The 23709-nt window shown below is 54.2% G+C and overlaps 1 protein-coding gene and 1 long non-coding RNA gene across 3 annotated transcripts in view; one reads left to right on the forward strand and one right to left on the reverse strand.

Moving 5' to 3' along the window:
• Positions 1-7724: 7724 nt before the first annotated feature.
• Positions 7725-11732, reverse strand: LOC144247001 (uncharacterized). The gene is made up of 2 exons (XR_013340722.1): positions 11425-11732; positions 7725-10741 (listed from the first exon to the last, which is right to left on the reverse strand). It is a non-coding gene; the product is annotated as an uncharacterized LOC144247001 (long non-coding RNA).
• Positions 11733-12719: 987 nt separating this feature from the next.
• GRM7 (glutamate metabotropic receptor 7) overlaps positions 12720-23709 on the forward strand; it is a 176841-nt gene continuing 165851 nt past the window's right edge. Inside the window, exon 1 of one of the 2 annotated variants that reach the window (XM_077786197.1) lies at positions 12720-13251. In XM_077786197.1, coding sequence (XP_077642323.1) covers positions 12742-13251 — 510 coding nt within the window. In that variant the 5' untranslated portion in view covers positions 12720-12741. The remainder of the gene's footprint in view (positions 13252-23709) is intronic. The other variant, XM_077786198.1, reaches the window with a different exon arrangement.

Here is a 23709-nt window from a genome sequence, read left to right on the forward strand (position 1 = left end):
CCAATCTAAAGAATTCAAGCTTAGTTCTGGTGGGGTTTAAGCAGACATTTCAAGTAATTCATGTTTGAAATGCCTTCATAACTTTTGCCTCATAAAAACAGAAAAGGACGTAAAGTAATGGTAAAAATTCCCATTTAGGAAGGGAAGATTCTCCTTCCTGGCAGTGAGGAAAAGGGAAATTTGCCATGTTTGAAGAGGATTGTCAGTGGCTACTTTGATTTCAAACATTGACTCAGCACATCTCAATCCAGCCCTCTCCCAGGCGTTGCTCCGATGGGAAGCTGGTGATTTATGGGGTGGGATTTGAATTCCTGTTTAGAATCCATGTCTTGTTTAGGAGCACTAAAAGCTCCTGCCCACTCCTGTGGCTCCCCAGGGCCAAGGCTGGGCAGGCTGAGCCCTCTGGAAGTGCTGGGGCTGCCTCAGGTAACCCCTGCTGCTGAGCCACCGGGTGGAAATGGAAAACACCAAACACGGGAGGGCTTCTTCCTCCCTAAGTGCTCTCCTGGGTCTGCCTGTCTTTTACTTCTTCCTCTCTTCTCCAAAATGCCTTTTTTTTTTCCTTTTTTCCCCCTCAAAGAGCATGGAAAGGAAAATTGCTAATGAGTCAAACCACCAGAAAAATCAGGGGATGCCTTGAGGACATGGATTTTTCTCCGTGGCTGTGACAGAGCTGGAGCCCACTCAGTCTCCAGCCAGCACTGCCCTGCACTCATCAGCCACCCTAATTAAATTAACTGTCTGCAATTAACACACATCACTCTTCTAATTCATCTTCTGGTTCTCCAAACTGAACTGCTTTTAATAAAAACCTTATAAAAAGCAATTTTATTCTTGTCTACTCATGCCAACCCTGAGCCACCACTGGTGTGTCTTAAATATTCAGTTTGATTTAGGCAGAGTTGGACCCTGAGCTAATGGAGGAGCCAGAGTGGGAATATGAGACACCTTCTAAACTTAGAGAGCATGCAGAGCACCGTCCAGGTGGGTAATTAAAGAGGAAGGAGAGAAACTCTCCAAGTTTAATATAAAAATAAATGATGGGTTTAGCACTGCTGCAGGAACATCGCATCTCCCAGTAGTAAAAGCTTGTGTGTATCTGGGTCAAGAGAAAAAAAAAGCTGCTAAAATTAAGAAACACTTCTAAGTTTTGGGTTATTAGAAGTGAGAGAGGTTCAGTGAGAAATTCTGGATTGTCAGTGGTGCAAATGAGGTTTTCCTGATGGGCGGGTGAGTTTCTGTTTGACTTTTTCTTTAAATATTTGCAAGAAAATTAAGGGCAGCGCTTTGGCTCTGCAAATATTGACATGGGGTTTCCCTCTTTCATTAGCAGGACCAATATTTGCTGAACTGAACCCGTGACCCCCAGGGCCAGAGAGATGGGCCAGGGATCCTCCATGCACTGAGGGCTCGACTGGGAGGAGCAGGAGCTCAGCACTGGCTGCTTTTAGCAGAATTAAATGGGGAAAATCGTTTCATGATGGTCTTTTTCTGTTAAAATGCACCAATGTTTGAGTGAGAGGTGTGCTTTTCACCCAGAGATCTCCTGCCTGTGGCTTTCTGCCTGACTTGGGGCTTGTTTCTCCTCCTGTCTGCCGCTGCTTTGGTGCTTCCAAGGGCTCGTGTTGCTTTTGCTGTGCAAGTCTGGTGCTGTGCCCCTTGCTGGTGTCTCCCTCAGCTTTATATTTGGAATTTGATATCCATGGAAATCTGTGGAAATCCTTTGAATTTTTGCAAGCCCTAATCGAAATGACAGGTAATTAATTCTCCACTGTGCCACAGCTTCCTGAGGATGTTTCTCCCTTCGAAACTCCAGATCCCTGAGGAAATCTTGCACCTGCATTTGGGGGTTGGATTTGGTTGGTCTGGGAGCTGAAAATTCCCCATTAGCACCTGCCCATAGACTGCATGAGTCACAGCCTGGCTTTTCCCAGAAATTCCATCTTTCCCACCTGCTGGAAAGGAGGGAGAACAATACAGAGTGATTTTCAAAAGCCCCTGCATGGACCAGTTCCCTTGGTTTGGAATGGTTCTCTGTGATTTATTAGTCAGAAATTCCATCATATTTTGTACCATCCTTCACAAATCTCAGCTCCAATTTTTTCCCTTCTCGAAGCTGTCTTGTGAATAACAAACCCCACATTGTTCTTGTGTGTGTTCTTCTGAATTTATTTCATGTCATCTTACAGGAAAGGGAAAAAAAAGATGCAGCTCCTCTCACTTAGCCCCTTTGGGACAGCAGCCACAGATGAAGAGCGAGCAATCAACATGTCAGGATAAAATTAGATTGCCACGGAGTACAAGGTTTGATCCAATATCTGTATCAGATTTGGGCTTCAGCTCTGCATATCACAATGAAACAGTCCTTGCTGGGCCCAAAGCAGCTCCTGTCACACCTGGGAGAAGCTGGGACAGGCAGGAATGTCCTGCTCTGCATTATTGCTGGGTATTTAATTGTGGTTCTGAGGAGGGGTGGCTGCAGGCAGGGCAGGGATGGAGCCAGCACCAGGAGCTGGGGGGGCATCTCCTGCACAAATCCCCCAGATCCCCTCCCCATGCCCTGCTTTGCACTGGGGTGTCCTTTGGAATGAGGAAAATGCATTTATGGTGGATAACTGAGATGGGAGATGGGTCTGGCAGCATCCCTAACACAGCCCATGGCATCCAGCCCAAAGCAGAGCCCAGGGCTGTGCCCGGCTGGGTTCTGAGCCAGGAATTCTCTCTGCAGCCCAGCCCCTGCCTGGTGACACAGCCACAGCCCTCAGGGACAGCTCCAGGAGGGCCAGGGGCTGCCTCACACCTTGCACAGGAAACTGGCATTTTAACAGCGATTTTTCAACAAAATGCCCTAATAACATCAAGAAATTATAACATTTGTTTCCATTTAACCGAAAAAAATAAGAAAAATACTTTAACTATTCATTGCAATGTGTTTAGTTTTGGTCAGACAAAGTATTTTGGTCCTCTTCAAGGACCAAACAGAAGCCAACAAGGTGGAAAATGTGAGCTCTGCGCAGGCACAGCCACCCCTGCCCTGCTGGATTTCAGAAAAGCCTTTTTCTAACTCAGTAATTGTCTCCCAGAGGGTCTCGTGAGCACGGCTGAGGTTGGGATGGGATTTTTGGGAGGGTATTGAGGCAGGTCCCCTCTCTAACCCTCAGGCACTTCAATTTGTACCGCGGCGAATCCTGAGCCATTGGAACACCTCGCTAAGGGCAGGCCTCGGTTTGGGCTAATTGTGGATAAAATCCATTTGCTCTGGGTGTAAAACATTGCTACACACACACAGAGGCTGTTTGTAACCCTTGTGGCCCACCTAATCTCCCGTGAAAGGAATTTAACCTGGTTCTGCTGGTGCCCAGCGCCAGGATCTCCTCTGTCCTGTGCTCCTGCAGACTGCCTCCCCCTGCTCTGATAAGGATCTCAAATTAATGCTCCAACCTTTGCAATTAATGAGTTCTCATCGACCTGAGTGGAAGTGGATCAGCTTTGAGGCTGGCAGCCAGTGCCACACTGACCTCAGCTGCTTCAGGCACAGCTCCTGCCCCGGGAGGAGCAGCCCAGCCTCGGAGCTCACTGAAGGCTCCACCAGCACCTGCTGCTCCCCACAGAGAAGGTTTGGGGTCTGCTTTGCTTTGGAACGACCCCAGGAGTGCAAAATCCTCCTTCTCCCAGCCCTGCAGCCAGAGGAGCAGTCTGAGTGTGCAGGATCAGCTTCTCAAGCTGTTCATTTTCCCTTCTCCAGAACATTCTCTCTCTGCCCTGCTGAGCTCTGGCAGCAGCTCGGCCATGGCATTCTCTCTGCCCTCAGGGGGTGTTTGCATTTTATACCAAAAACTGCCTGGGCCATGTTTGCAATAACGTGCCAATATCTGTCATTTCTGTTGGGCAGTGTGTCTGTGCCTTAAACCAACAGAAAAGTGTCACCAGCACAGCAAGGCATGGAGGGCTGAGCTGGGCTGGGCTGGGTTTGGCTGGGCTGAGTTGGGCTGGGCTGGGCTGAGTTGGGCTGGGCTGGACTGGGCTGGGTTTGGCTGGGCTGAGCTGAGCTGAGATGAACACCAGGATCCAGAGGCCCACCAGGTGAGCGCTGAGAAAGGTGAACCCAGGGGAAAATTCATTTCATGGAATATGATAGGGCATGAAAGAAAGCCATGGTTAAGGACCAGAAAATGGGGAAAGGGCAGGATTGCCTGATAGTCAATCAGAGCAAGAGAATAAAGGAAAAAATCTATACCCTGAGCCCACAGCAACAGAAAGGAGCTGTTAGCATTACCTGGGGAGAGCAGGCTGTCGATGCTTTCTGCCTGAGTTTGCTGTTGTTGTACACTGGCTAAAGCCTTGCACAGACCAGGGTTGCTACAAAATGAATGAAGAAGGGCATTAAGGGAATAAATAAAAGAGATGAGGGAAAGATCTCTACTTGTACAAAATGTGCACAGCCATGAAGAGCCCTTAAAGAAAGAAAGTTAAAACTTCATTTACAAAGAGCTCTCCCGACTTGTGTCATAAAATGTTCCAAAACAATCTCATGACTCAATTCCTGCAGCCATTGAAGTAGGAAGAATTACATAAGATCCTTGCTGTTTGCTTTATTTCATGCTTAACTCATATTCTCAATGATTCATTATCAGGATTTGTCAGGACTAATTAGCGGAGTGCCAGCTGTGGTAGGATTGGGTCCCATGGCACCTTCCGCTGGGGACTCCCCTGGATCACTGCTCCTGGAGAATTAGGGAACAGCAGCCAGTGGCCATGCTTTGGGCTAACTGGGTTGGGCTGGTCCAACGGGGGATGTATTTGGTGCCTAAAGAAATGGAGTTTTCTCTAACTCTGTTACAGCAAACAACAAAATCTAGGAAGTTCCCAGGATTTTTCTTTTCTCTGCTAAAGTGACCTCTACTTCAGTTCAACAAAAACCATTGAATTCCCAAAAGGACACAGCTGGAAATCAGGCAGGTGTGGGTGTGAAGATGTGTGGTGTGGAAGGTGTCCCTGCTGTGGCACAGGGTTTGGGGCTGGATGCTCCCTAAGGGCCCTTCCACCCAAACCAGCCTGGGGTTCCTCGGTTCTGTGTGCAGGCTTTTCCTGCTGCTGTGAAATGAGCACTGGGCTCCTGTGGAAGCAGTTTCCAAACAAAGCCTTCCTGACCCGCATTTATACAGGCAAAGTCATCCCTCGGAGAGCCCCTGTGCTGTTGTGCCATTAAAAACAGAGTCATTAAGAGTAATTAACTTCTGGGCAGCAATGGCAGAGTGTCCAGGACCCGTTTCCAGGGATGTGAGCCGGTGGGTGCGGTGGCACTGCGGAGCTGCAGCTCTGCCCACCCCGGGATGCCCCTGGGCAGTCCCAGCGTGGTGCTGGCAGCGCTGGGCTCTGCAGGACGGTCCTGCTCGCCAGGAGCTGCTCCAGGGCTGCAGGAGGAGGATATCTGTGAAGTGATACAGGGAATAAATAACCAGACTCCACCAGCTGGGGTAGCTCTGAAGTGGGTATGTATTGTCAGTGCTTGGCACAAGTGAGATATCTCCCCAAAAACTTGTGCCCTGAGCCTGGTCTGCCCCACACCTTTATTCCCAAGGTGTTCCATGTGCAGCACATTGCACAGCTTTCCATGCATATCCAACCCCTGGCCTGTCCTCGCCTCTCATGCTGAGCAGGTCCAGGCCCTTCTGGGCACGCCTGGTTTGCTGTGGTGGTCCTGAGGGTGTCTCTGGTGGTCTCTTGGGGCTGAAGATCGTGGTCTTCCTCATGGTTGAACTTTTGAACTGTTCTCCTTTGCATGTGCACTTTCAGTCCTTTGGTGTTTATCTGAGTAGTCTGTCAGTCTTGATGGGCTTGGAGACAGGGAAACTTCTTTATCTGGGTTCTTTGCCTCCCTAGGTATTGTTCTTTGTGCAAGAAGCTTCAGAAATTTGCATTTTCCTATGCCCTTTTGTATCATGGCAGAGGTTTCTTAAGTAAAAGGTTAAACTTCAACACATAACTCTACAAGCTAGAATATAAATGCTTAATTTATTTTGTTAATTTAAGTGAACTCCAAAAATCTGTTTCACCTGGAGCTTCACAAGGGTGAGCTGTGTGTCCGTCTCCCCTGAAGGGAATACCATGCCCTAACCAGGGGCTGGGACAGATGTCACTGGTTAAAGGTGTTCTTCAGATATATATAAAGAATTTTCTGTCAGCGTTCTTTGGGGGGAAAAAATCTATCAAGTATTTTTAAAGTGTTTTGCTTAAAATTTGGCAAAGCTGTAAAGGAGAGAAAAAGGGGCGCTGATGGCAGGGAGGGAAAAGCCTCTCAAGAACATCCTGAGTGATTCCATCAGCTTTAATGCCACTTTGTCCCTTGGAAAAGTCCAGGCAGCACAGCCAGAACGGGAGGAGGAGACCTGCCTGGGCTGGCTGGGTCCCTTCATTGTCTGACATTACAACACTATTATTATTTGGAGAAAGCTGTCTTATTTAATTATCCTGCATGTGCAATTCCATCATCTCTAATTCAGCACTGGAGGAAGATGTTCCAAGCATTAAGCGAATCAAAATATTCTTCGTAAATAAGTAACTGAGGGAATAATAAGTGTTTGGAAAGAAGAAATTATTGTTCCCTGTGACTGGCAGCGAGTTTAATGATTTGGCTGAAGTGCCCATCTAATAGAGCTGCCTGCTTGAAAGATTTGTGATCTCCAAGGAGTGCTCGGAAGGTGTCTCCTGTGTAATTGATGGATGCATTCCTCTGGAAGGCCTGGACGGCTTCAGAGCCCGGGCAGGCATGGATGGGGATGGTGGGGATGGATGGGGATGGATGGAGATGATGGGGATGGATGGGGATGGATGATGGAGATGATAGGGATGATGGGGATGGATGGGGATGATGGGGATGATGGGGTGGCAGCTCCCCGCAGGCTCTGGGAAATGCCACCACTCTCCTGTCCCCAAGGCAGAGGTGTGGAGGGACCTGAGATCCTGTCCAGAAAGGGGAATTGCTGCCAGAGCACCCAAAACCTCCTGGGAAGTACAGGGCCTTCCTCTCCTGCCCTTCTGCTCCTTCCTAGGGTGGGAATGGTGGCACCTGATCCCTGCTCCAGGACTCTTTAACCTCTCAATGCTGCACAGTCACAAACCCATCGAGATCCACCTTCAGATCATCAATCCAGTGGTGAACATGGCACTGCCAGGTCCAGCCTGGATGTCACCAGCTTGGCCTCAGCTCATGGCCAAGGGCTCCTTCTCCCTTCTCCTCCTCCTCCTTCTCTTTCTCCTCCTCCTTCTCCTCCTCCTTCTCCTCCTCCTCCTCCTCCTCCTCCTTCTCCTTCTCCTTCTCCTTCTCCTTCTCCTTCTCCTTCTCCTTCTCCTTCTCCTTCTCCTTCTCCTTCTCCTTCTCCTTCTCCTTCTCCTTCTCCTCCTCCTCCTCCTCCTCCTCCTCCTCCTCCTCCTCCTCCTCCTCCTCCTGTTGCTCCCCCAGGCAGTGGCAGCAGCCAGGGTACAAGAGGCAGCCCCGGGAGGTGCCTGCAAATGGAAATAACTCTGTGTGTGATGCTGAGGGCCTCTGAGAGCATCAAAGGAAGGGAAATGCTTCTCCCCACGGGATGGATGAGGTTGGCTCTCAGAGCTGCTTTGCTTTTCCACAGGGTCACAGCAGTGCTGCAACAGAGAATTAGGCCCAGATACTTCATTGAGCACAATGTGTTCATTGCAGTTTTTTCTTGGAAACAATCCATAATGTCTTGTAGATTTAATAACTTCATATATTTTATAAATTACAATCTATTTATAATTTTAATATATTTTAATATTTTATAATTCAATAAGCTACAATTGTAAAAGTAATGTTTCTCTTACACAAATAAGGATCTAGCAAGGTATCTAAGCGACCATATCCTTGAGGAGAATTTGCTGTCCCCTGTCCTCCCTGGAAACCAGAGCCTCACTGACACCTTCTCTTTGTAAACAGCAACAACAAAGCCCCGAGTTAAGGATCTGAGCTTTTCACTGGCCTCTGCTCCAAAAATCCATTATTTTCTGAACAGCAGATAAGCAGGAGCTCTGGCTGCTTTCCCGAGCTGACTTCACCCAACAAATTAATTGCTTGTACCACGTCCATTACAGTTGTCCAAGCTGACCTCTGCCTGCGTGGCAGCCTCTGCCACATCCCCAATATCTGAAAGATTGTTTCATTCCTCCTTCCTGTTGCTCCATCACTCTTTGGGCTGCTTCCACTGGTTGGCTGGAACAGGATTTTGTGTCTGCTCTGCCAGCTGCCCAGATGAAGGCAATGTTTAATTATTCAGCAGCTCTGACAGTAGATCCTCCTGTGATGGAGATCACACCACATCCTGAAGGGTGCCAGCGATGAGCCCCTTCCTTTCTGGCACGGTCTTTGCTTATCCAGTAGAAATTTGGCTGAGTGTTATTTGACAGGCAAGTTAGGAAATGGTTTTGAATATTCTCTTGGATGTGTTTAACCAGTGTTTACTTCTAAACAAATTCTCTTGCTAAAAAGATCAGGCTTGGGTTGGGTTTGTTTGTTGGGTTTGGTTTATTTTTCTGGGGAATTTTTGGTTTGCTCTGTGTTTTTTGGGTTTTTGTTTTTGGTGAAGCAAACCTCCCCAGGGGGAGAGGGAGTGTCCCCAGTCCTGCACAGCCTCAGGCAGCAGGAGGGTGCTGTGGGTGGCTCTGGGTGCCTCCATGGGGCAGTTCCAGGGCATCAAACCCCAGTGCTGAGCCCCTGGAGTGTCATCCTCGGGGTGAGAGAAGCAGAACTGCTCCACTCTCACCCCAGGGGCCCCAGCCTGTGCAGAGGTGAGGCCAGAGCTCCCAAGGCTGAAGTACAGAATGAGTTCAGAGTCTGGGAGCCCAGAGCTGGGCTGGGCACACGAGTGACTCACGGTGCAGTGGGACACAAACTCACTCTGCAATGATTTCCCCCATTTCCATGTGCTCCTCTCAGTGTCTCATCAAAGACATAAAGTGCTGCTTTCTGCAGCAGCATCCCCTCCTGAGCCCAGCAGCATTACCTGCAGCTTTCCTGGGATTGGATTTACCAGGAAACACTCATGGCTCTGAGAGGGGGAATGGCCATGACTCAGTTCTCCCCAGGAACTGCTGGTTGCATGCTGAGTGTGGCTCTGAGTGAGGCTCTGAGTGTGGCTCTGAGTGAGGCTCTGAGTGAAGCTCTGGGTGCAGAATTGTCTGGGTGCAGAATGCTCTGAGTGCTGAATGCTGAGTGAGGCTCTGAGTGTGGCTCTGAGTGCTCTGAGTGTGGCTCTGAGTGAAGCTCTGGGTGCAGAATGCTCTGAGTGATGCTCTGAGTGCTGCTGAATGCTCTGGGTGCAGAATTCTCTGGGTGCAGAATGCTCTGAGTGCTGAATGCTGAGTGAGGCTCTGAGTGCTGAATTCTCTGAGTACTGAATTCTCTGAGTGTGGCTCTGGGTGCTGAGTTCTCCGGGTGCTGAATTCTCTGACTGTGGCTCTGGGTGCTGAATGCTGACTGTGGCTCCGGGTGCTGAGTTCTCCGGGTGCTGAATTCTCTGACTGTGGCTCCGGGTGCTGAATGCTGACTGTGGCTCCGGGTGCTGAGTTCTCCGGGTGCTGAATGCTGACTGTGGCTCTGGGTGCTGAATTCTCCGGGTGCTGAATTCTCTGACTGTGGCTCCGGGTGCTGAATGCTGAGTGTGGCTCTGGGTGCTGAATGCTGACTGTGGCTCTGGGTGCTGAATGCTCCGGGTGCTGAATGCTCCGAGTGGCTCCCGGGCGGGCTGGCAGCGAGGGCAGGGATCCTTTAGGTGCAGGGGGACAGGGGCTGTTGCTCAGCACAGGGGTGACACGCTCACTGCTGGGTTTAGCCACGCTCAGCAGGGCAATCACAGGGTGCCTGTGCTTGGAAAAGGCCTCTCGGATCATCGGGGCTGATTTTTCTCCCAGGGAAAACACAGCAGTGAGAGATGAGCAGGCTGCTATTATATTTAGTTTCCTGTCTGACAGGGCCAGATTGGGTGTAGGTAGCTCAGAGCACAGAGGGGATGGGGCTCAGGTACAATGAGAAGGAGAAGCTCTGCCAGTTTGAAGAGTTCAACTTAAAAGGCAGGAAACTGAAAACTGATCATCAGGATTTTTCAGGAGATGTCCAGTGGTGCTGGTTAGCACAGCATCAAGTACTCAGCAACAGTGGCAGAGGGACTGGGCACTTCCATGGATACCAGGAGTATCCAGAGTAATGATTACTGTATCCATTTTTGTAATGTAATTACAATAACCTTTCATGCTTCGGGGGTTAAACCAATAAAATCAGCAAGAAAATAAAGATATCTGCATGCTGTAAAACTCTGTCCTTTTCTTCTGGTACATCTGCTGCTAATCCAAGATGAGCTACAGGGCTGGGCAGGACCCTGGGTCTGCCTTGACCAGCTGTGGCAGGCCCTGTGCTCCTTAGGGAACCTGGTGTGGAATCTGGACACTCATTCTTTAGGTAAACCAGGGTGTGAGGAAGAGGAGGACGAAGTGGAGAGCAGATGGGTTTTTTCTGTGACTTTGAGAGGACAGAAGTTTATGTGATTATATATGAACAACTGACGATTTGCCCAAAAGGGAAAAGAACAGTGCAAACCTGGAAGCTTTCAAAATCAGGAGGTGACTTCCAGCAAAACAAAATTCTAGGGATTTCCTAGAAGTGATTTAACTCCACATCCTTCCTGAACTGGAGCACTTGAGGCAAACTTGAGGCTCCAATCACAAGAGTCAGAATCTTTAATAATAACAATAATAATAAACAGAAGTAAGATTTTGGCTGAGGAGCTTTAAGCGGGCAGGAGGAAAATAAGCACTAAAGAGCTCTGGAGATGGAAAAGGGGATGGAGCTGGTGGTAACAAGGGAGAACTGGGAAGGAAATCCCAGGAAATCCCACAGTGCAGCAGGTGAATGATGTGAGGAGTTGGGATGTGTGGGCAAGGGATGGGGATGGGGGCTGGTTCAGCTCCGCCCCGCTGGCAGAGACTGGCAGAGGGGTGGGAGTCTGACAGCACTACAGTGAATCTCTGAGGAACTGGGTGGTCCTTCAGGTCCCTTCCAGCCCATTCTGTGGCTGGCAGTGTAAAGGGAATCACTTTATTTAAGATGTGTGGGTGATTTGAGGAAGGTCCTGGCACAGGTGCCCAGAACAGCTGGGGCTGCCCCTGGATCCCTGGCAGTGCCCAAAGCCAGGTTGGACACTGGGGCTGGAGCACCTGGGACAGTGGGAGGTGTCCTTGCTGTGGCAGGGGTGGAACGAGACAATCTTTAAGGTCCCTCCCAATGCAAACCACTCTGTGATCCTGTGACTGGGCAGGTTCCTACACAGGGGTTCTGCTGGTCCAGAGTGTGTTAGAAGCCAGGTGATGAACAGCAGCTACACCTGGTCTGGTGTTTGTGAAGGAGGAATTAAAGGTTACCTCCAAAAAACTGTGCTTGGTCTGGTGGGAACATCTGAGAGCTGCGTTCTGCATTAGCTGGAATTGGAAAATGCCAGGGTGTGGATTCGCTGGTCAGGAGGGAATGGCAACAGGTGGTGTCCCTTTGGGTGTCAGAGTTTTGGAGTAAAAGGAACAAAACCAGGATGTTCCAGCATCCTCGAGATCTGGGTGTGCAGAAGAAAAATGGGTCTGGAGATCTTAAAATAGAACGAGCTCAGCTGCATTACTTCGGGTTTGGGAGTACGGGGTTACATCCAAACTCCTCCTCCTCCTCCTCACCGCTCCTTGGGTACGTACCCACCTCGGCGGGCGGAGGATCTCGTTCCCGTGGCACAGTCGGGATCGATGCTTTGGATGCCCTGGGCTGGCCGGGTGCCCCCGCTGTCCCCGGCTGTCCCCGGGCACCGCCGGGCCCCCGAGCGGGAGAGCCCGCGGCGCTCCCGAGCCGCCGGGAGAGCAGGCGGAGGAGGAGGAGGAGGAGGAGGAGGGGGAGGAGGAGGAGGAGGAGGAGGAGGAGGAGGAGGATGGTGCTGCTGCTCCGGCGGGGCTGAGCGAGCATCCCCCACGCAGCGCCTTTGGCGGGCGCTCCCGAGCCGCGCTGCCCGGCCCCGGCTGCGGGGAGCGGGGAGAGGGAGAGGGGAGAGAGGAGAGAGGAGAAGGGAAAGGGGAGAGGGGAGAGGGTAGAGGGGAGAGGAGAGAGAGGAGAGGGTAGAGGGGAGAGGGGAGAGGGAGAGGGGAGAGGGGAGAGGGGAGAGGGGAGAGGGGAGAGGGGAGAGGGAGAGGGGGGAGAGGAGAGGGGAGAGAGGAACGGGGAGAGGGAGAGGGGAGAGGGGAGAAGGGAGAGAGGAGAAGGGAGAGGGGAGAGGGGAGAGGGGAGAGGGGAGAGGGGAGAGGGGAGAGGGGAGAGCGGAGCGGGAGCCGGCGCGGGGAGCGGGGCCGCCGCGGTGCCCCCGGTTCCCCCGTCCCCGGCGCGGGTCGGGCTGCAGCCGGCAGCCCCCATCGCCGGGACCCCGCGGCTCCATCCCGTGCCCGGCGCCGCCCGTGCCCACCGGCGGCCGGGGCGGAGCGGCGGGCGCTGCGCAGCGGCGGCGGGCGGGGCGGGGGGCGGGCGGCCCCGGCCGGTTAAAGCGGCAGCGGCGCCGGGCGCTGCCCAGTGCCGGTGCCGGAGCGCGGCGGGCAGGGCAGGGCAGGGCAGGGCAGGGCGGCCGAACCCGCAGCCCTCCCCCGGCCATCCCGGCCGGCCCGGGCCCCGGGGAGCGCGGGGCAGCGCCCGGGGCCGGCGGCGGCGGCATCACCATGGGCCGGCCGGGCAGGGTGCTGCGGCTGCTGGCGCTGCTGGAGCTGCCCTGCTGCCTGCTGGAGCTGCTGCTCGGGGAGGCGGCCCGCGGGCAGGAGATGTACGCGCCGCACTCCATCCGGCTGGAGGGGGACATCACCCTGGGCGGCCTCTTCCCCGTGCACGCCAAGGGCCCCCCGGGCTCCCCCTGCGGGGACATCAAGAAGGAGAACGGCATCCACAGGCTGGAGGCGATGCTCTACGCCCTGGACCAGATCAACAGCGACCCGGACCTGCTGCCCAACGTCACGCTGGGCGCCCGCATCCTGGACACCTGCTCCCGGGACACCTACGCGCTGGAGCAGTCCCTCACCTTCGTGCAGGCGCTCATCCAGAAGGACACCTCCGACGTGAGGTGCACCAACGGCGAGCCGCCCGTCTTCGTCAAGCCGGAGAAAGTAGTTGGAGTGATCGGGGCGTCGGGAAGTTCCGTGTCCATTATGGTGGCCAACATCCTCCGGCTGTTCCAGGTAGGGCCGTGCCGCGGGGCTCCGCCGCTCCGGCTCCCCTTGTGCCTCTCCAGGTGCTCCATCCGCCTCCCTCCGGAGCAGCTGCTTCCCCTCCCCGCCGCCCTCTCCCTTCTCCGCCGTGCGTGGCGCCTTCTGGATTTATCGCCCCATTTGCACGAAGCAATGCCTGAGGGAAAAAAGGAAAAAAAAAAAAAAAAAAAAAAAAAGGCAGGGAAGAGGCGCTGGTTGCGCTGGGTTTGCGTTAGAGAGAGCCGCGGCTCGGCGGGGATGGATGCGGGGCACGGCCGGAGCGCTCCGCGCACGGAATCCCGGCGGGGCGGGCAGGGCTGGCGGGGCCGCGGCCGCCCCGGCCCGGGGGTCGCGGGGGGAGGTCGGGAGAGGATCAGGAGGGGTTTCCTCGGGCTGAGCCGGGGCTGTGCGGCACCCGGCGCCTGCCCGGCTCGGGTCCCGGCTCCCTCCCGAGCCCGGCGGGGAGCGGGGGCGGCTCAGCCGGGGAGCGCCGCTCCAGGCGCCGGCAGGAGCGAGGGATGAGCAGAGCCGGAGATTAGAGAGCCGAGTGTGTGTGTGTGTGTGTGTGCGTGTGTGTGTGTGCGTGTGCGTGTGCGTGTGCGGGGGAGATGCGCTGCAGCGCTGCCCGTTCTCCCCCTCCTCGCCTCTCCCCCGTTCGCGCTGCGATCGCGCCCGTCTCGCCCCCGGCGCCGCTCCCGGGTGGGGGTCGGGGCACGGGCACTTGTCACCCCCGCTCGTCTCCTGCCCCAGGGCCGTGCGAGGCCACCTGTCCGGCTCTGGGCAGGGTTTGATCCCCCGGGATGAGGGGGTGTCCCCCCGGGGCTGGGGTGTCCCCGCTGCAGCCGCCGGACCCCGCAGCGAGCGCCGGGTGCTCCTCGGCAGCGATCGCGGGCGCGGTGACAGTGACAGAAGCGCCACCAGATGCATCGTGAGCAGCGGAGTTCTTCGCTCCCTGTCCTACGCCTTCGCATGCGGAAGGTGGTGGAGGGATTTTTTTATTTCTGTGCAGCGGGCGGAGAGATCCCCCGCTTTTCCCAGCTGGAAACTTGTGAGGCTTTCACGGCGAATCCGTGCTCGGTGCTGTCAGCAGCCGCCGAGCCTCGCCGTTCCCATCCGCCTGCCGGTGCCATCTCCGGCCGCTGCGAGCGGGGGATGCCGCCCTCGCTGCCCTCGGCTGCGCCCGGCCGGGCTGTGCCCTGGCCATTTCCCTGGCACGGCACCAAGGAGCTGCATCTTTGCCTTGCTCGCCTCCCCTCCTGGCAGATTCAAGCGCATGGCTGCGGGATTCGTGTGCTGAATCTCGCCCGGTGTGTGTGCCATCACCGTGCAGTGTGTGTTCCCCTCTGTGCAATGTGTGTGTGCCATCACCGTGCAGTGTGTGTTCCCCTCTGTGCAATGTGTGTGTGCCATCACCGTGCAGTGTGTGTTCCCCTCTGTGCAATGTGTGTGTGCCATCACCGTGCAGTGTGTGTGTGCCCCTCTGTGCAGTGTGTGTGTGCCGTCACCGTGCAGTGTGTGTTCCCCTCTGTGCAATGTGTGTGTGCCATCACCATGCAGTGTGTGTGTGCTGTCACCGTGCAGTGTGTGTGTGTGTGTGCTGTCACCGTGCCATCACCGTGCAGTGTGTGTGTGCCCCTCTGAGCAGTGTGTGTGTGCCGTCACCGTGCAGTGTGTGTGTGCCCCTCTGTGCAGTCTGTGTGTGCCATCACCATGCAGTGTGTGTGGGCCAGTGTGTGTGCTATCACCGTGCCATCACTGTGCACTGTGTGCCACACCGTGCAGTGTGTGTGTGTGTGTGCTGTCACCGTGCAGTGTGTGTGCCATCACTGTGCAGTATGTGAGCCATCACCATGCAGTGTGTGTGTGCCCCTCTGTGCAGTGTGTGTGTGCAGTGTGTGTGTGCCATCACTGTGCCATCACCGTGCCATCACTGTGCACTGTGTGCCATCACCATGCAGCATGTGTGCAGCATGTGTGTGCTGTCACCGCGCAGTGTGTGTGCCAGTGTGAGTGTGCTGTCACTGTTCAGCGTGTGTGCTTTCACCATGCAGTGAGTGTGCCATCGCCATGCAGTGTGTGTGTGCCCATCACCGTGCAGTGTGTGTGCAGTGTGTGTGCCATCGCTGTGCCATCACCGTGCAGTGTGTGTGCCCCTCTGTGCAGTATGTGTGTGCCCATCACCATGCAGTGTGTGTGCCCCTCTGTGCAGTGTGTGTGCCCATCACCGTGCAGTGTGTGTGCCCCTCTGTGCAGTATGTGTGTGCCCATCACCGTGCAGTGTGTGTGCCCCTCTGTGCAGTGTGTGTGCCACCACCGTGCCATCACCGTGCCACCACCGTGCCGTCGCCCTGCCCGTGCCCTCCCGCTGCAGCTCCGGAGCCGGGGCCGGGGCGGCGTGAGCGCTGCTGGGGCTGTGCTGGAGCACGGCTTCAGCTCTGCCACCAGGCAGGAGGGTGGCAGAGGCCGCTCTTCCTCCAGTTCTCATCCCACAGCAAGCCCGGGGCACTCCCTGCCAGGATCCAAAGGGAAACCGAGGCACCAGTTTGGATAATGCCACAATACCTGCAAAGCCTCTGGTGATACCGAGTGGACTTTGCAGAAAATAAGATAGGTGGACAGTTTCTCCATGTGGAGATATTGATATAAACTAAATATCTTAATGTATTGTGACTAAGCACCTGTTCAAAATTGCAATTTAACCAAATCATCCAGAAAGCAGGAACTGGCCCATACTGAGGGATTCTACTGAATAGATATTTTACAGCTTGGATGAGCCACCTTGAAGTAGATCTTTCATGCTGTAAAACTGTTCCCTGTTGTCCTCTCCTCCTTCAAAACACAATTTAGAACATGTTCAGCCAAAGAGAAATAGAAGATAACTATTTTAGGAGGAGACGTGGACCTGTTCAACAACTAAGTGTCATAGTGTGTGGGTGGATGAGAAGCTCTAAGTTAGCAGAAAGAAGAAAACCAAGTACCAAGCAATCACAAAAAATCTTGTTAACCTCAGAACTCTCTGAAATTCCCGAGTGTGGCAGCCAGCTTCTTTCTCAGGGGTCACTGTGGATTCTGCTGCCTGGGGCAGTGGGTGAGGGGTCGGTGGATGGCTCTTGAACGCTTCCTTGCATGCCCAAACTGGCTCTTCCCTCACATCTGGAAGGTAAAAGCTCTGTAGAGGCCGTGCAAAGAAATCTTAATGGAGCTTCTCTGACAATATCTTGGAAGAGAAGTATTTCTGCCATGCCTTATGTAGGGAGAAAATCGGTGTAAATATATATATAGATAGATACATATAACCCACCCAGAGCACAGCAGGGCTTCTCGGGCACTCCCGGAGCTTCAGGCAGCTCCTCCCCAGGAGGGGCCAGAGCCAGGCAGGCTGTGCATCCCCCTCCCTGCTCGGGAGGCTGAGTTATCTGTGCCTGCAGCTCCTTCCCAGCGCAGCCAACAGGTGCAGCAGCAGGGACAGCCAGTGCCGGGCTGCTCGGGCTGCAATGCATCCCTGCAATTACTGCTGCAGGCTCTGCAGGAGCTTTCCTGGCTGAAGAAATGATGGGGGGGGGGGGGTCTCCATGGCACTCGGGGGCTTTGCTGTGTGGCCAGAGCCCCTCCCGGCCTCTGTATCTCTCCCCTCCATCGCCCCTGAATTGCTGCTGGGGTGAAAGAGCGTGGGAATGGCTGGGAGGGCTCCTCCAGGGCCGTGGGCAGGCACAGAGCCCTGAGGAGCCAGGGCAGCCGAGCCCTGCCTCTGCCTTCCTCCAGCTGAGGCTGGTGCCCACGCTGAGCCTTTGCCTGGGCACGGCTCCTGCCCGTGCCACAGCACGCGTGGGTGGGCACAGGGATTGCCAGTGGGGCAGGATGCCTCATCAGCCCCTCCAGGAGCACGGCAGCATGAACTGAGGAGGGAGGGAAGTGCCCATGCAGGCTCAGGGTCCGAGGGAGGGCAGCTGCACCCTGGGTTCAGCGTCGGTCCCTGCCAGGGCTCGGTGGGACCTGCTGGAGGGCCTTGGGTTAAACTGATGGGTGAGGAGCACCAGCCAAGGCTGGGCAGCAGCAGGGCAGAGCCCACCCTGGGCAGGATGGAGCAGGGCAGAGCTCACCCTGAGCATGGTGGAGCCCACCCTGGGCAGGGAGCAGCAGGTTTGGATGTCTGGGTGCACAGGAGATCCTCCAGCCTGGCCATGGCTTCCCCAGGAGGGGGTTGAGGTGGGAGGTGCCTCGGGCTGGGCTCTTTTCTGTTCCATCTCTGCCTTCACCCCATCCATCAGCAGGAGGGCCAGTGGCACTGCCCTCTGTGCCTGTGTCCCTGGGCACTGCCAAGGGCTGCCCAGGCAGGTTTTGGGCACAGGGCAGCTGTGCCCAGCCCAGCCCAGGGCACTGAGGCTGCAGGGGATCAAAGGCAGGGGCTGCTCTCCAGCACAATTCTGTCAGTGCACGCCAGTAAACGGCAGCCCGGTCATAAATTAAATATCTCTCCTAAAAATAACACCAAAATAATTTGGAAAGCTGCTTCCAAATGCGCCGGGGAGTTCAGGCAGGATGTTTTAAGGCTGCTGGTTTTGCTTTGGAGAAAATGCTGTTCCTTTGCAGGGTCGAACTCCATGATAAAACCATGGCCAGGGTGTTTCGTATTTTCTGGAAGTAGAACCACGCAATACGGGGAATATCAGCACCCTGATTTCTCTTCCAGTGCTGGAAAGCTTATTTTTGTGCTCCCTGCAGACTTCTCATGACAGGCTTTAATAATGAGCAAATTACTGCTTCAGGTTGCTGTCCTCGGTGGATGCAATTTGAAAGAGTCAATCAAGAATAATTTTGTTCCTGTCTAAATCCCTGTGGGATTTTGTCAGGGGTGGCTCCGGTGGCCCAGAGGGGGCTGGTCCCGAGCCCCTCCAGGGAACTCTGCAGCAAAGTGGGCTAAGGCAGTGCAGGGAGATTGGGAGTGAAAATTGGAACATCCCCGAGCTCCCTGGGGGTGTTGGCTGCCTTTCCTTCCTGCCGAAGGAGGAAGATGACAGTTGCACTCCTGCCTTCTGCTCCAGACACAGTAATCACAAAAATGAGATTATTTGGAAAGGAAGGGAGCTTAAAAGTGCAGCTCTGAGTTGGATGCTGCTCTTTTCTTGCAAAATGCACACGGTTTTGCCAGGCTCTCTGGGGGAGGCTGTCGGGCTGGGATTGCTGGGGATGAGAATGGGATATTGGGATGGGATATTGGGATGGAATAATGGGATGGGATGGGATGGGATGGGATGGGATGGGATGGGATGGGATGGGATGGGATGGGATGGGATGGGATGGGATGGGGATGGAGTTCAGCTGCTCCAGGGAGGGAGGGGAGCCCTGGAGCCTGTTCCTGCTGGGAATGTTCCTCGGGCACAGGGAGGAAGGGCAGGGCTGTGTGAGAATGCAGAGAGCCACGGGTGAGCCCATGGTTCCAGCAGATCCCTTGGCAGTGTTTGCTCTCTGATGAATTCCACGCTGCTGGTCAGTTCAGTTTCTAGAAACTCCTTGTCATTCCCAGGAAAAGGTCTGCAAAGTGGTTGTCCTCCATCTCTTAGTTCAGGTTTCTTGCAGGAAAGTGGGATTTGGGCCCGTTCCATGGGATATAAGTTCTATTCCAGGGGTTGAGCCCCTCTGGCCAACCTGGCCCTGGTGAGATGCTGGGGAGGTTTAATTGATGGGCTGTACCTGGGCTCGCACTGGGAGAGAAAACTCCCCCATTCCAGCAGCCTTCTTCCCTGGATGATCATTTATTGTGAACTCCTGACCCAATCGTTGCATGTTCCTCTCCTCACTTCAAACAGGACAATACTTTTCAGGCAATGGAGTAATGATTCATTTTAGAAAAGATATTTCGGGAAACTCCACAGTTTTCAGTTTCTCACGTAGAGAATGCAACAAAAAGCTGAAAATAGGAAACAGCAACCTTGAATTCTTTGCCTCTTTTCAAGAAAAGGGGTTTTTGTGTTCTTTAATGAGCTTTCATTCCAGCAGCCTCTGAGTATTTGTCCTTGTTGGTGGTGAGGCCCTGATGAGTGTCAGCACCCTGAGCCGTGCAGGGCTGTGCCTCAGCTGTGAGGCTGCACCCGAGATGGGGAATCTGATTTTGCCTCTGTAAGTAAAAGGCCAGGAAAATCCTCACTCCAGGAATTCCACGTGGGGAGTCACTAATGAGAGGTTGGAGGTGCTGTGAATGTATTTTTGTGGAACGCTGTGTTTTGGAGGCAAAATTCATTTTCCCAACAAGGCAAAATTCAATTTGAGCAATAATCTTGGCTCTTAAGGTGTTTTCAAGTGTCTCTCTGGAGGCAGAAGGGGCTGCAGTGGCTCATTGGGAAGGAGAGGTTCTGCCAGGAGAGGGAGGGAGGGACGATGGGCAGAGGACTCGGGGATAATTGGGACAAGGGGTGCAGGAACAGGGAGAGCAGATTTTCAGCAAGTTCATTGTGCAATTCCCAGTTTACTCTTTGAAACAAAATAAGGTGACCTCTCTGGAATGACAAATGGAGGGATAATTTCAAGGCATTAATTTTTATATAAGAATTATTGATCTGCTTTGGAATCTCATAACAGTAATACTACAAAACTACACGCAGTCCGTTCCATATTTTATTCTATTAAATGAGTTTTGCTTGGAGGCATTGAAACCATCCAGCACAATACTCTGTTTCAGAAGATCAGATGTTGTTATTTCTATTTATAGCTGCATTCCAATTAATCTCAATGAGTGACAATGCTGAGTGTCCCAGACATAGCTGGACTGTGATGAATTTGATCCCGATATTGGGAGATACGAAGCATGTAATGAAGGCTGCTTGGAGAGCTGGAATCCAGTCTGGCCGGGCCATTGGTGTGGTGGGAGGGCAGCCAGGCAGGGCGGGCTCTGAAGGAGAGCAGGGACCACGGCGTGCTCCCACCCTGCTGGAGGCAGCACGCTGTCCTGAGCCACCCCAGTGTAAAGGCAATGGAGCCTGCTCCTGCCCTGGGCCGGGAGAAGGTGCTGGCCCTGTCCCCGGGGCACAGCTCCCCCCTGGCAGTGCCCCCGTGCTGCCCCTGGCCAGAGCCAGCTCTGTGCTGTCCCCGTGTCCCCAGGGCCACCACGGGCTCTGTGCCCACCGTCGGCAGCCCGGGGATGCAGGCTGGGTGCTCAGGGGATGCAGGGTGGGTGCTCAGGGGATGCAGACTGGGTGCTCAGGGGATGCAGGGTGGGTGCTCAGGGGATGCAGGGTGGGTGCAGTGGTGCTCAGGGGATGCAGGGTGGGTGCAGTGGGTGCTCAGGGGATGCAGGGTGGGTGCTCAGGGGATGCAGGCTGGGTGCAGTGGGTGCTCAGGGGATGCAGGCTGGGTGCTCAGGGCTGTCCCCTCCATGGGCTGTGTTTGGCAGCACAGCCTTTTGCAGCAGAGCTGGTGCCAGGGGCAGGATGGGGCACACCTGAGCTTCCCACCCCTCCTGGGGGCACAAAGTGCCCCTGTGTCAGCCCCAGGTCCCCGTGGCTGAGGCTGTGGTGCTGAGGACACTTCTGCTGTGTCATTTGGGATCTGGAGAGCATGAAGATGCTGTGGGAGTGCTGGGCATTCTCTTATCCCTCAGCTGTCGGGTGATGCTGGCCAGTGCCTCCCTTCCTCCCTTCCCAGCCCTTCTGAACGAGCTTGGCAAATGTCCCCAGAGCCCTGGGACGTGCTCCTGGCTGGAGATCACCTCCCTGGGCCTTGGGACCAGCCTGGCCTGTGCTGACACTGGGCAGAGGAGGGAGCCTGGAGCCTCCCCTTCCAATGGCCTGCTCTGCCCGAGGTGCTGCACATCCAGGGCACATCCAACAGCTCTGTTCTGGTCTGGGTTTTTGGGAAAAGGATGGGCTGGGCTGTGGGGGAGGAGGGGAGGGTTTGGAGCAGCCACAGGTCACAAGATTTCACCCTGATGATGGTTCTGCTTAATGCCTCCCAGCGTGGCTGCATGTGTGCGTGTTTTTACGTGTATGTATAGATGGAGATGCACAAAGAATCATCCTTGTACACACGGGTGCTGTGAGTGTGAGCTGCTTCTTTAAGGTCTTGCTCAGGGCTTGGGCTGGGCAGGCAGAGCTGTGCTGGGCTGTGCTGGGCTGTGCTGGGCGAGGAGAGGATGGAGCAGTGCTGCCTGAGCCCTGGCTCACACAAAAAGCCTGTTTGGCTTTTTGATCCTGCCCGCCTCACACTGAGATGATGTTAGGGCTGAGGACAATCAATCATGGGTGACAAACAGAGAAAAGATGTGGCTGAGGGATCCTGAGCCACCTCAGAGGCTTCAGCAGCACCAGCAGCAGGCTGTGGTTGGGCTTGGCTGCTCCTGTGTGGCTTCATGGCCAAAAAAAGCTGGGCTGGGCTGGGCTGGGCTGGGCTGGGCTGGGCTGGCTGCAGGTGGCAGAGCAGGGTCCTTGTCCCATGGGTGTCCTGCTGTCCTGGGACAGCATCTGCTGGGTCAGAAACACCTCCTGCTCTCCTGGAACAGGATCTGCTGGGTCAGAAACACCTCCTGGTCCCACAGCTGGGTGCTGAAATAACAACAGCAGCTCAATCCAATGCATGGCTGGAGCTGGACCCTGGGATCTCCTGGCAGCTCCTGAGGGCACAGGCAGCATCTCCCCCAGCACAGCCACGGCTCAGTGCCTGGAGCTGTTCCCCATGTGGATCCCATCAAAACCCAGTCCTAATGGATAGGATCAAGGCCAAATTCCATTTAATAAAAAATGGCAGGAATAACTACAAAAGTAAAGACAAAGTGTCAGCTCCAATTTGGCAGGAAGTTGTTATTTTTGAAGGAATAAAATTCAGCAATAATAGAGACGGTTTAGTGATTTTTAAAGCAGGTAATTTTGTGGCAGGGCTTGAATGCACAGAAATTATATTGACAATAAAAATTAATTAAATGACTTTTTGTGGGTTTGTAGTTTTTCTATCTGACAGCAGCACAGAAAATCTCCAAGTAACTGGATGATCCTTAAGGTCCCTTCCATCCCAACCCGTTCCACGGATGATGGTGCAAAGGAAATTATCTTTATGAGATGTGCCTGCTATGGCTACAGCGGAGGATTTGCAAAGGAGGAAAAGGTGTTTTGATCCCCCAGCAAGCCTTGGACACCTGGAAGGGGCTGCCCAAGGAGGGTTGGGGTGCCCATCCCTGGAGGTGGCACTAAGTGCTCTGGGCTGGGGACAGGGTGGCATCAGGCTGGCCTGGGAGGCTCTGCCAGCCCCAGGGACCCCGGAATTCTCTGCCTGGGAGCTCAGTGCTGCTTCATCTCCTGCCCCAGGAGAAGGGATTTTGGATGCCACAGGATTTTGGACACAAAAAGATGAATTTTCCACCTGCCTGCAGTGCCCAGGGTGGCAGCAGCCCCGAGGGGGTGACAGCTCGTTTGCTCTCATTTGGGAAATGTGGAAATGAGCCATGGCCTGGGTCTGTCCAGGTCCTGCTGTAACACACAGGATCCCCAACAGCTCAGCGTGAAACAGGAGCAGAGCAGAGGTAATGGAGTCCCTGGAAAAGCCACTTTTCCTTCCTCGGGAATATTTCAGTGATGTGGTAAACTGTGAAGAGCATTAAATCCATGAAGAAATGAAATAAATCCCAAATATAATTTTTCCCACCTGTGAAAAATGTATTTTGCTGGGGAATCGAATTGTTGCTAAAAAATGCCTCCCACCCCTGTGCTTATTTTCTCAGGAAGAATCTCTTTGCATTTGAGAAGGGAATGAAATAACTCGGAGCTCAGGAGCACTGAGGAGTGGGGCTGAGAGCTGGTGTGTGAAGGGTCCTGCTGGAGCCCAGCCCAGCTCGTGCTGCTCCATCTGCAGGAATCGCTGCTGGTGCCTCCTCAGGGCTCTGCCCTGGCTCTGCTCAGACAAACTGGGCACAGAAACCCAGCCCAGGGGTGACTCTGGGCGAGCACCTCTGCTGGAGCCCCCAGCTCCCCACTCCCATGAGTGTCACTCCAGGACACGTGAAAACACGACGTGAGCCGCTGCATTGCAAAGGTGGAGAAGAGAAAGTTCATTGTCTGACTCCAGCATTTCTACTTTTGATACTTTTCCAAAGGTGCCAGTGCATTGGAGGTGCCACCTCTCCAATGACGTTGGATAAACTATCAGTACATCAAGTTTCTCCGCCTCTATGGAGGAATGCAAAACAATAGATTGCTTACAGAAAGTTGTGTGAGAAAGTTCTCTAACAGAATGTAAACTCAGAAGGCTTTAGAAAATCATAAGAATTGGGACAATACACATGCAGTGGCTCTTTCCTGCTCCTCAGGAGCTGAGGGAGCTGAGCCTGCCCCGGGCTCTGCTCAGCTCCATGCAGGGCTGGAGCGGGGCTGGTCTGGGATCTCGGAATCAGCAAGGCTGGAAGAGACCTCCAGGGTGAGGTGCAGCCTCTGGGAGAGCTGGGGCTGCTCTGAGCCCTGCCACAGCCAG

This window comes from Lonchura striata, chromosome 12 (assembly GCF_046129695.1).
Source record: "Lonchura striata isolate bLonStr1 chromosome 12, bLonStr1.mat, whole genome shotgun sequence".
Taxonomy (NCBI): Eukaryota; Metazoa; Chordata; class Aves; order Passeriformes; family Estrildidae; genus Lonchura; species Lonchura striata.